Source organism: Phaethon aethereus (genome assembly GCF_964289735.1).
Source record: "Phaethon aethereus genome assembly, chromosome: 1".
Classification (NCBI taxonomy): Eukaryota; Metazoa; Chordata; class Aves; order Phaethontiformes; family Phaethontidae; genus Phaethon; species Phaethon aethereus.
This window is the reverse complement of record NC_138575.1, coordinates 31,242,172-31,255,043: the sequence shown is the minus strand read 5'-3', so window position 1 is coordinate 31,255,043 and position 12,872 is coordinate 31,242,172. Positions and strand designations below refer to the sequence as shown.

Below are 12,872 nucleotides of genomic sequence, written 5' to 3'. Positions count from 1 at the left end.
GCTGCTTTGGATGCAGCCCAGGATCTGTTGGCCTTCTGCGCTGTGAGTGCACATTGTCGGGTCACGTTGAGTTTCTCATCAATCAAAACCTCCAAGTCCTCATGGCTGCTCTCAATCCATTCTGTGCCCAGTCGGTATTTGTGCTTCAGATTGCCCCGATCCAGGTGCAGGACCTTGCACTTGGCCTTGTTGAACTTCATGAGATTCGCATAGGCCCACCTCTCAAGACTGTCAAGGTCCTTTCTGGATGGCATCCCTTTCCTCCAGCATGTAAACTGCACCACACAGATTGGTGTCATCAAACTTGCTGAGGGTGTACTCAATCCCACTGTCCATGTCACCGACAAAGATGTTAAAGAGTGCCAGTCCCAATACCGACGCCTGAGGAACGCCTCAATTTACGAGGCCGCAATTTAGACTCTCCAATTTAGAGACAAAGATGTTGTGTGGGACAGTGTCAAATGCTTTGCACAAGGTACATGATGTCAGTTGCTCTTCCCCTATCCACAAACGCTGTAACCCCATTGTAGAAGGCTATCAAATTTGTCAGGCATGATTTGCCCTCCGTGAAGCCATGCTGGCTGTCACCAATCACCTCCTTATTTTCCATGTGCCTTAGCATGGTTTCCAGGAGGATGACCTCCATGATAGTGGTTGAAGTCCCCCATGAGGACCAGGGCTTGTGAATGTGAGGCTGTTTGTATCTGTCTATAGCGGGCGTCATCCACTCTATCTTCCTGGTCGAGTGACCTGTAGCAGACCCTCACTGTAACGTCACCTGTGCCTGCCCTCCCTTTAATCCTGCCCCATAAGCTCTCAATCGGCTCCTCATCCATCCCCAGGCAGAGCTCCATACACTCCAGCTGGTCATTGCCATAGAGGATGACACCCCCTCCTCATCTCTCCTGCCTGCCCTTCTTAGAGCCTGTATCCTTCCATTCCAGTGCTCCAGTCATAGGAGCCATCCCACCACGTCTCCATGAGGCCAGTAAGACCATAACTCTGCAGGCGTGCGCACGTCTCTAACTCCTCCTGTTTATTCCCCATGCTACGTGATTTGGCATAGAGGCATTTAAATTAGGCACTCAATGAAGAGAACTTACTGGCTGGAACTCCTTTGTGCTGCTCTTCAGGTGCTTTCCTGCTGACCTGTGATCCTTCTTCTCTTTAGGAGGCAATCAGATGTCTTTCCCTCACATTCAGAGACTGGCTATCTGTCATTGCTAGCAGAGACAGATGACAAGGCCATCCTTAACCAGAAGAGGCTGAAGCACTAATCTGGCATCTCTGCTTTCCATACAGAATACCCAGGCTAACTTAATTTGCTTTTAAACCCCTTATGTTCCTTTCAATACAAGTTTTTGTGTCTAACAAGAAATAAGAGTAGAGCCTGCTACATTATTAAGCACTGATTACTGCACTGATTTTTCCTTTCTATTGCCTTTCAACTCTGTTAAATAGGAACATTTCAAGCCAAATTCATCAAAATAATTACCTACAGTTTGTGTAGAAAAACAGCCAAAGTCTGACTTCTCTTTTAAAACAGATGGTTTTCATCTGTATTTGACTTATGCATGTTCTTTCTAAATGTATTGGCATATTCATTATAAACATACAATTTCCACAAATGGGTTTTGTAGATACATTCAAAGTACTTATTCAAGCTGACATCAATGTCGTCAGTTGAACAATTTTATGACTTGCCTTCTGATGCATGCCTCCCCCTCTCCACTATACATCTTTCACCACAATACACAGAACAAACACTCAGAATGAGAGAGCTACTCCAATATATCCCTTGGCTATATCTAGATAGAATTAAATTCCTGTTACTTACAGGTCCCAAAGCACAGCCAAGATGCTATGTTCTACAAAGCACTAAGGGGGATAAAGACCACAGAGAAACAATGAGAACAGTTCTGCTGTATCCATGCTACTACAGCCTAATGTCTGGGCTCACCTGAACAGTGGTGGATTTTGTTGTTTTTTTTTTTCACCTTGGCTTCCCAGGAATAAGAGAGTGGAGTGGGGACCCAGAAGATCAGTGGTCTCCAGAGATGAACACCAGGCTTAGGACCATGTTCAGGCTAGCTCAATCATGTAGTAAGTGGATTTTATATGCCAAAGTCACAGAGTTATTCAGACCACTAACTCACAGGCACTTAATCCTAGAGGTGCCTTTGAACATCTGGATGTCTTTTGGAGTACAAGTCCTCCAGATACCTCACTATAGCCAGAGGTTCCCTCATCTAGTCAGATGGGTCAAAGTCAAACTTTGGTGCAAATGTTCAGAGAACAGTGAGGAGCTACCCAAACCCCATGAAAATATTCAGAAGGGCTCTGAAAGACTCAGTCCATACAGAGTCTAATGGACTGGGCAGTGTTGAATTCAGTCATACAATTGGGGGCAGAAATTAAGAAGACTGAAGACAGCACAGAAGAGGTAGAAGTCATCACTTTTTATATAATAGCTTCATGGCTAGAGAAATCACCCACAAACTGGCAGAGCTCGGTATTAAATGCCTGTTCAGCTTGAATGTCAGCTCCAATTTCTTCAAAGAGAAGACTCATCATGAGGCCCCCAGTAGAGCTCACTAGCCCAGGTTTTGTGCTTTGGTAATGTGGCCACCTAACCTCCAAACCTGAAATGTCTTGTGTTAGGCCAAACTGGAATACAGCTACAGAAGTAATAAACTGGCAGCATCCATTGAAGCATATATATACTTTTGTGTGTGTGTATATACATATACACACACACTCAAGTATATATATGTATACATACATATACACACACACACACACACATATGTATATACTTGAGTATATCCCTTGGCTTCCAAGGATTTTGTTCTAACCACTGTTACTAAAGTGAAATCATGCTTTTCCCTGTGCTAATTAACTCAGGAATTCAATTGCAGTGTTACAGTATAAATGTAGATCAGGACACTTTTCATAGCACGATTACACTGGGTAGCAGTTACAACATCTAGTTTCTCAAGATAGCAAAACATTCACTACTCCATGCTTTGCAGCTCTTCAAATGACATCAGGAGCTAATCACTGAGTGGTCACATTCAAGTCCCTAGAAAGACATTGATTCAAAACAAACAGCAGTCATCTTCCCCTACTTTCACTATGTCTTTTCATTTGATAAAGATAATTCCATTATAATCAGTGAATTCTAAGAACATAATACTTTAGTTATGTCCAGATATTATTTTAATTTGTCCTTGAAAATAGAAGATGTTTAAAGGAAAGATACAGTTACTGCCTCTGGAAAAAAAGCAGTTAACATGGAAGTTGAGACATTTAAATTCATTTTTCGATTCAGACAGAATAAACAAAAAGTATGACAAAACCTGAAAGTGCCCCGCCCACTGCAGTTACTAGACTGTATCCAAAGTCGGTATGTGCATCCCCTTGGCTCCCAACTGTACCTATCAAAACCAACCATGCCAAATCTTCAGAAAGACCAGGCAATATTGTAGCATTTGCTTTCATTAAAGACTACAAAACAACTACTTACTGCAAAACTAAACTACTGTTTCACAGTCCTTGGGTACATACCACATCTCTGTCATTTCAGCCTAAACAAGTCTGCTTTCTTGCACTGTCTAAAGACACTCTAATATTACTTAGTTTAAATTACCCATGGAAGAAATAAAAAAAAGAAATCTCAGGTTAACTGACCCCATCCCTTGCATTCAGGTCCCTAAACTGTCCATCTGATTTTAATAATTTTCCTTCACATACTCTAGAACACTATGTCATCCTCCATTTTAGATTAGTATCTTCTGCAAGCTCTCCTCTTGAGAGGTGTTAATGTGTGGAGTAAAACCAAACTCAGATAAAAAACTAATGATAACTACTATCTTTTCTTAAGCTGGCAGTGAACTTGAGCAGTTACTCTGAAATTTCCCAAAGAGTTTAGTTTTAACTTCTGTTGTACCAGAACAGAAATAAGTATACTGATGCTGTGAGACATTTGGCAATTTAAATTAGTATTACTGTGTCTTCAGCATTTAGATTTATAAAAGGCTCTCACCATTTTTCACTATATCTTGTTTAACATCCCCCAGTCTAAATCTAAATCAAAACTGTAAAAAAAATTAGGAACTATATTTCATACCAATACACTTTCTTATAGAATCTTAAGTTACTTCAGTGACAGACATCCTGATGTATTTTGCACATGAGAATGCATTTAGACTTCATTTTATAATTAGAGCTTTTCCTTTAATGACTTAATTTTGAAGTTAGAATACTGTGTTACCAAATATTTAAATCATCTTATCTTTTATCATCTTTACACAGACATAAAAAAATGAATGAATAATTACAAGAAAGTCCTGCTTTAGCATACTGTACTGTTGTTTAACATTATTCATCCATTTCCATAATATTCTGCCTAATCTCTCTACACACTTTTGCTTCTGTAAATGATAAATATTTAGGAACCCTATTTTTTTCAACTCAGTACAACTAGCAAACAATATGTTTGCTATTCACAGACACTGAGATCTGAATGCAGTTATTTAAGCAAAGACAACAGAGCTAAAACTAATAGTTAAAGAAAAAGGAATGGTTAAGTTAAGAAGCCATATAAACAGAAAAAGATCATATGTTTAAATAGTACAGAAGAATAAACTGCTTGGAAACCTGGAGAGGAACAGTACATCTCCTACTAAACACACCAGAAATAAGTGAAATCTTCCACTTAGGTGGAATTGAGTTCTGAGGAACAACAGAGACAGAGTTCAGTTGGTTATTTTGTACTTGTACTCTGTGACAATCATTTCTTTCAGTCAATGGGAAAACTTATGGGCAACCTCAGCATTCTTCTGAGCTTTTCCTATTAGATTTCAGTGATATGTCATTTATTAAAATATACTAAAAGCTTAACAAGTAATTTATAAATGAAAATAATAAGAAGTAATCTTATCAGAAAAAATAAAATTGTATACATCAATCAAGAAATCAACAAGTGACATTACACAGATGAGTGCAAGTTTCTGGCAATAGAAAATTACTTATTAAACATCTTTTTGTTGAATTCTTATGTCTTGTTTTCAAAATGCTCCATTTGAGTTCTACCTGCACCCTATGCAATTATGAAGCATTTCTTGCTCTTCTCATTTTAAAATTAGTAGGTAGAGAAAGAGACTGTTCTGTGATATAACAGATTTAGCCTTCCCCAATTATAGCTGTATACAAGAAGTACAGCCAGACTTTACGGATGCCATACAACACCATAAAATGTTTTATTCCTCAGATTTTCAGGGGGGGAAAAAAAGAAAAAATGAGATTCACAACTGTTTTAAGCATTACTTCTCTACAATGACATTAGCATCTGATACAACCAACCAAATGCAAGGAATTAGCGTAAGATAAACGGATTACTCACATACTGTTGAAGAGCTCTCGGTATGTTTCGTCACCTTTACCTTCCGACATTAGGCTGTCCAGTTTGTCAATCAGTTTTGCTTCCACCTGCAACATATAAGTGTGGTGTAAACAGCTTCGTTTTCCTTTAACAAGATTACAGAAAATTGAGGGAAGATTTGTTTTTATGCAAGGGACTTTGCTAAATGCATATCTTAGAATTAATAGTAAATCATGTAAATCTGATGATCAGTCACTTCATCTCTTTGAAGCTCTTATCATTCCTAAGGTTTGTGGGGTTTTCTTTTTTTGGTGGTGGTGTTTTTTTTTTTTTTGAGGGAGGGAGCTAATTTAAATTGAGCAACGTGACTTTAAAACTACAGGCTGAGTAGCATTTGCTGCTGCTAAGGCAGCTATCTATTTATGGAGTCAGACAAAAAGCACATAGCCCAAATAAATTGCCTGAATTCTCACTGCAGGGCTATAAGCACAGCCATTTTCTTAGACTTCAGTAAAAATATAATCTTTTCTGACCTGCACGCCACTCTTTATAAATTAAATTTTATAAATGTCTGTACTGTTCAGAACATTTGGGGGCTCAGACTTACTTTCCCAACCTTCTTTACCTGTCAGTGTATTTGGCTAGAAATCCAATTTGCTGGATTTACGCATTAGCTATCAAAGAAACTTACAGAACGTATCTGGTGGCTAATGACTCTGCCAATGCATATTTTTAAGTATATTGATTTAAAAAAATATAGAGGTGAGGCTACACTGTGTGTTAATATTTCAAACCTCCTTTTTAGCAGTAATATATCAGCAACCACAAATCTAGGGGAGAAACCAAGCTGTTGTCAAGATATTTTATTAGAGAATAAATCTATTAAAATTTACATTTAAACCAAAGCTGAAAACACAGAGAAGCAGAACAAGTGGATTTTTTCCTTCTCACTCTTTGTTAACATTTCTGTGGTGTTTTTTAACAATAAGCTTATATATTGATAGTGAAAAGCTACCAACTTATATCACATGCACTCCTCCATTCTTAATAGTTTGTTTTGTGTTTCAGATACAGCTCCCACCCTCAGCATTACGATTGCCTGGGGGTAATTCAAATCCTTCTGCCTTCCTTCATTTGAAGCAGCAGGAAGGAGGGCACTGAGAAATGGTTTGAGGCAGTCTGAAAGAACTGAGTGGGAGCTGCCAAAGCAGATGGCACACTTGGTTGTTCCTTCCTAGCCCGTTAAGAAGGTGTTTGAGCAGCAAGAATATTTGGATCCTTACAGAAGAGCATTCCTCAGAAGGACCATCTGATCTTTTTTCATATTAACTGGAAGGAAAGCTAGTTGAATCATATCTAACCAGTAATCTGTACTGCTGGTAAAGCAGAGATGAAAAACCACCACAACAAAATCCACCTTATTGAAGACAACTCAAGTTTTGTTCTTCACTTCAGCAGGCCATGGATTTTATCCCTCATCTTACATTACTAACATGACAGCATTAATTGGAGAATTTTACTACCCCTGCAGAGAGTAAAAAGGGAAAACCCTGGTAATATCTTTCCGACAGGTATAATGTTGTGGCCACCTTCTCCATGCTGGAACACCAATGGTTGGGACCAGCGCTCTCTGAACTGCTTAAATTTCACTCCTGTTTATGATAAACAGCTTCACATAGAGTACCTGTTTAAAGTTGCCACTTCGTCTTTGCTCCCAGTCCATCATGTCATGGAAAATGGGAATCATTACATTCCTCAGGTCTGGCTGAGGGATCAAGGTCACTTCCAGGAATGGGCCAATCAATGCTGGAATAAAGTGAAGCTTGTGTTCTCCTAAAATGAAAATGAACATGAACTTGAATGTGAATTGGGTGTCCTGTGAGCTATCAAGCAATCCAAATACTATCTGAGGAATTAAAAAATAGCACTCTAAATGCCTATAGATTTTTTTTTAATCTCATGTCCATCACAACATGGGCTATTTTTTAAGCCAAAAAAGTGCAGAGGAAAGCTGTAGACAATAGAAGAATATAAGGCCAACATAATTTATCAGATTTTATTATGCAATACTGAGTTCAGAACTGACAGTGGGTTATCTGTATCCCAAGTCAGTCTTCCAGAAGGAGAACAAAGAGAGACAAAGTCCCCCTCTGAGCATTTCATTTGTCTTTTACAGGAATGGTTTGGTTTCTAGGCTCTATATTCTTGTGTTTACAAAATGGTTAACTGTCTGATATTACATGCTCATGAAAAAGAGGTAAGTACGTACTTTGATTTTTACCTGTCTTTAGTTTTATGAATACAGAAATGGAAGTACAAGTTTTGACTGTAGGAAAGGGAAGAGGTGACTCAGCTGATCTCAAAACAACTCTCTCTAAAATCTGTGCTAAAACATCTTCCATTAACTCACCACATTCAACTTAGCAGAAAATACAAAACTAAGTTCTTGTTGGGAAAGCTAGAAATGGCATACAGTAAAGACTGACTATTTAGCGTCAGTCCTCCAGGCGTAAGACTTCCGATATCTTCAGAACAGGGGGATTATGAATCACGATGCACTGACTTTCCAAGCTGGGAATTCATTTCCATCCCAGCCTATCTCTGGATATTTCAACAGGCAGCAACTCCTGCCTGCTGCTCTGGTGTTTGTGTTTGTGCAAAGGAAATCCAGAATTCCCTCTGCTGGAGGGAATATATGCATATCCATATACAGCGAGGCAACTGTGCAAGGATCAAGGCTTATGATGACTCTTCCTGCTAAGAGAACTGTAAAATGCTGACTAGGAAAACACCAGTTATGTGAAATATCCTGACTACAGTATTTAACTGGACACATTAGCAGATGAACTCCATATTGTGTCCCACAGAACTCACCCCTATTGAAAGGCATCATGATTCCCTCCTTGCCTGCATACTGGGTTCCCACTCAGCAGAAAGCAGCGTGAGTGGGGAGCTAGCGCACTTTCAGGTCTCAGCATGCAGGAAGGAGATGGGACCCAGGAGCGGATCCTCGATATACCAGTTTAGAAATACCCATCGCACCTTAGAGGGAGTTAAGCGATACTAAATACCGTACGTAAGTAAAATATGCTACACAACAAATGTTAACAAAATCTTAATAGTAGAGTATTTCTTATTTTGAACATTTCTCTTTCTAGTACATGCTGATCAGAAAGACCAGTTTTCTACAGATACATATCTTGCTGGGGAAAAGATTTATTGAATTGAGATAACAGTATCTCCATAAATACCGATGGTCTTCGTACCTTTAATGAGGCCTTTCATGAAATGAACTATTGAATAATTGAAATATAAAGATGACAAATGTAGTGTCCAAATCTTCTACTCAGTTTTGATTTTCTTCTCAAATATTTAATTGCATTTCTCCGAGGCTCATGCTTTCAAACAGTTTGCACAGTTATTGCTTATAAATATAAAAATGTTCCTAGGTTTATGTCCAAGCATATATTTTTCTCGTGTTGTCCAATGTGTTATTTTTACATCAGTCACTGATTCGTTTATGCCTTTACATTTTAGTGCAACTAGGACATAGGGGAAGATTTGATGCTAATCCAGCCCCTCAAGAGAGCTTCAGAATTAAGATAGATGTCTGTTCTTTAAACTGTTAGGAAACAGAACTAAAATTGTGAACATATTTCCAGACATAATAATTCTGCCCAAAAAGAGAAGTACTTTCTTTTCTAATTTTCTCTGATGGTAGACTTTCTGCTCTTGTTGAAGAAAGAGGGATAGGCCAGATACAGTATTAAGGCTTAGAAAGCTGATAGCTATAAAGAAGGGAACTACAGATGACTAGGGTTTTCCTAAACTTGAATCAAGACTTCATGTGAATTTGATTATCAACAACTCCTCTATCACTGGCAAGTGTATTTAATAGGTGAAGAAATAATAATTGTTTTTCATTTTATGAGCTACTGATGATGTGTTTAATCACTTACCTAAATTTTGCCACATGCTGAAGATTTCACATCCCATTGTTACTCGCATGTCACCATATCTGCAATGTATTAAAAAATAAAGCAAAACAGTTAAAGATCATTTAAGAAAATCAAGTTCATACGCCATTCCGTGACATTGTTAAAAGAAATGTCTCATTTGTAGTCCATAAAAAACTACCTTAAAAGTGAAGATTTCTTCCAAGTTTTTGCTCTTTTCATTGTACCCAGCTAAAACTGGATTCTTAAATCCAGGTTTATTTGAAATACTGTCAAAGTATCAGTTCTTTCTGAATGCTATACAACAGTAACACAGCTGTGAAGCAAAATATATATATTTGTAGTTCTATCTATATTTGTAGTTCTCTCTCTGAGAACAAATAGTTTTGCTCTATCTTAAAGGAATACAATTAATTCATACAGACAACAGTGCAGTGCCTGGCAGCAGCACCTGAACCGGTGTGAATCACCTTATGCACGAACTGGAAATGAGTGTTGGTGCTGCTACAACATGGCTATTTTGCTCCCAATAACCAAACCAATTTGGGCACTTTGATGAAATCTGCTATTGGCTCTGAAGACCTATACACAGGGCCAGAGCCAGCTTTCAGTCTAGACAGTGGAAACATTACCACTGTTACCGTTATCTTTTTGGTAGGCCTTTTTGCAACCTCCCATGCCTTGCATTTTGAGAAGTGTTTGATCTATTACAGTTTTCTAGAAGTTGACAGCAGTACTTACTTTTCTAAAACCTTTTTCTTCTTGGAAGGTGTGAACATCTCCAGTTGCAGACATAACTGGTTTATAAAAATGACAGCAAGAAAAAAGTAGGAATCCCATATCTACAATAAGCATATGGCATTTGGTTATTTCATTTTCTCCATTTTATGAGCACTCAAGATGCACATTTTCAAATCACATCACTTGTTTCAGTCGCAACTAATAAATTACTCAAACTGGTTTTGACTAAATTTCTTTGCATCCAAATATACTTTTCATCAACCCCAAAATGTTCAGCAGAAATACATCTATTTTACATATTCCGTATCTCTTAAATGTAAAGGTTTCAGAGTTGCAGATAAATTTTTTTTCATCCCTCCAAACCAGAAAACCTTACCTTCCAAATTTGGAAACATTTTTTTGGTATATTTAATTAGAAGACTACAAAAAGTTATGCCTTTAAGTCCAAACACCAAAAAATTCTGACACCTCAAAAGCTATCACATAACAGATTTGTCATTCTCTGGCCTGTCCTACTTTATAATATTGTTTGCAAGTCTCACTTGCTGCGGGCTTCACTGAACAAAACCAAAGCCAGGTTTTATTAACATACTGCAAGTATACAGATGTTTTGTGCACATGCTTTATGAATCAGATGTTGAATCTTCTACTTAGAAGATTTAAAGATAAATTTAAAATACATTAAAAATACTAATTATTATAACCCAATTATAGATGCTCCATGGCAGGTGGAAGAAAGAAGTGTCAGGGGAGCCGTATTCCAGACACGGCAGTTCTGCAGGACAGTAGTAACATTGCTAAGCAAATTTAAGGAACATAGCTGCTTTGTCTACAGGCAATTCTTTTATCAGCTTTAGCCTCTGAACGTGTGGAACTTCATAAAGGATAGGCTTCCTCACGTCCAGTTATGTCAAGTAGATAAAACTGCATTCCCACCGATCTCTCTAACAGGAGTCTGGATTTTCAGAGAATCATCCACGACTGCTGGAAGTCAAGAGGAGCTCACTGTCTTCTCTAGGAAGGAAATTCCTCATTTTTATGATGAAGCAATTGGACTAATGTCTCTTGGTTGGGCAGAATATTTGTACAGGTTTCCATGGGAATGGGTCTTTTCAGATGCATTCCTAGGTCTTCTCATGTGAATCCTAAAAGCATCATTCTGTAATTCACGGTTTATCATAGGTGCCGTATCTCACTATATGAGGTACTCACTAACATCTTTAACTACATTCAACATGCAGTGTCATAATTTTCTAATTTTAATTATGTAGCATGTTTATTGGTCTTGAGAGAAATTACAAAAATGCAACCTCCTTTTTTTGATAAATTTGTATTGATTAAAAAATGGAATAATTTTTATTTCTGCAGTAACTCCAAAATAACAGACAAATAATAAAACTAGTTTCTATAACCCAAAAAATTGCTATGCAAAAATCCTGAATAAGTAGTCTAACGTAGAGGCTGAAATAACAAAATTAAATAAGAAAAATAAGAAATTAAAAAAACCCCACCGCACTCCTGATTTTTAAGACAGTCCTGTATTTAGAGAAAAAATTTAGTCTCTGAGCACTTGACATTTATGATTTAGTATATGTTCTAGCTGTTTAGATGCTGGTGCTAAGTTTAATAACAAACAACCAAGCCACAGGATGATGTAGCAGCTATTGCATATATCTTATGTTAGAAACATTTACTCTACCTTGTAATCAAAGTTTTCATTTAAGAAGTTTTTACGAAGGGCATCTGAAAGGTACAAGACTGTAGTAATGATCACACTGGGAAGAAAAGAATGAAAAAGACGGTAGTTTTCATTAAGTGGAAATTCATATTTAATACTCAGAGACAGACAATTTTCCAATGAAGAAATACATGTAACTTGTATGGTGGCATTAAAGACTACATTTTAAACATAGACAAGTACCTGACTACTAACAGCATCTATTGACAGAAAATATGCACATTAAGAAAAAAACAATAAAAACATGTGATGTAAGCATGTGTGCTGAAAACAGATGATCTGTATAGAAAAATATAATTGATCAAAAAGACAAACCACAAATTTTGTTCTGCAAATAATGCTGATACCAGATTTAATATACACTTTGCCCTACTAGTATTACTAAATACAGTTGGGCAATTTGCTTTCAGCTTTCTTGGTACTGAAAATATGTACGTACAGATTATAAATACAAAATATCTAGTAATTACCAACATACAATATTGACAGCCCTATGGACAAAGGCTCTTTTTAATGACAACAGATAAATGTAAAACTGGGAACAATCTGCTTCTAAAGATCTTTATTCTGTATGTTGCAAATGGTTATACATTGCCCTACATTGACACCTGCCTGAATTATAGTAATCTATCTTAATATATACGACCAAAATCCTTTCACACCAGAGGTCAATGACAGCCTTGTTCATTGTAGCAGCCAAGTTTGGTAATCTACAGAAACAGAACATTCTTAAAGATTATTTAAATAGATTTCATTTCAATGATTCAACCCTTAAGCTAACCTCTGCAGCACCTATGTCTATCAACATATTTAGTCAAACAAAAAATCCATACTTTTTGAAAGTAGTCAGTAGTGGATGCTTATGGGGGAAGAAAAAGATAAAACGTAGAATGTTCTTTTCGCTGTTACACTCATGTATTTTACAAGAATCAACTGTTTAAAGACCTTCTGAGAAAAAGGTTATATCTACACATTTCACGTAATTATCATCCATTTACTATTAATACATCTAGTACTTCTTTGAATGTGGTTCTTGACCTGTATGCTGTTCTAA

At 37.3% G+C, this 12,872-nt stretch overlaps 1 protein-coding gene across 2 annotated transcripts in view; it reads right to left on the bottom strand.

Annotated features, from left to right (window-relative positions):
• Positions 1-12,872, bottom strand: part of DOCK4 (dedicator of cytokinesis 4) — a gene marked incomplete at both ends in the record, with an annotated part of 263,581 nt that overhangs the window by 42,270 nt on the left and 208,439 nt on the right. For both annotated transcript variants that reach the window (XM_082011612.1, XM_082011613.1), the window contains 5 exons: positions 5,405-5,490; positions 7,068-7,216; positions 9,343-9,401; positions 10,081-10,181; positions 11,780-11,855. In XM_082011612.1, coding sequence (XP_081867738.1) covers positions 5,405-5,490; positions 7,068-7,216; positions 9,343-9,401; positions 10,081-10,181; positions 11,780-11,855 — 471 coding nt within the window. The remainder of the gene's footprint in view (positions 1-5,404; positions 5,491-7,067; positions 7,217-9,342; positions 9,402-10,080; positions 10,182-11,779; positions 11,856-12,872) is intronic.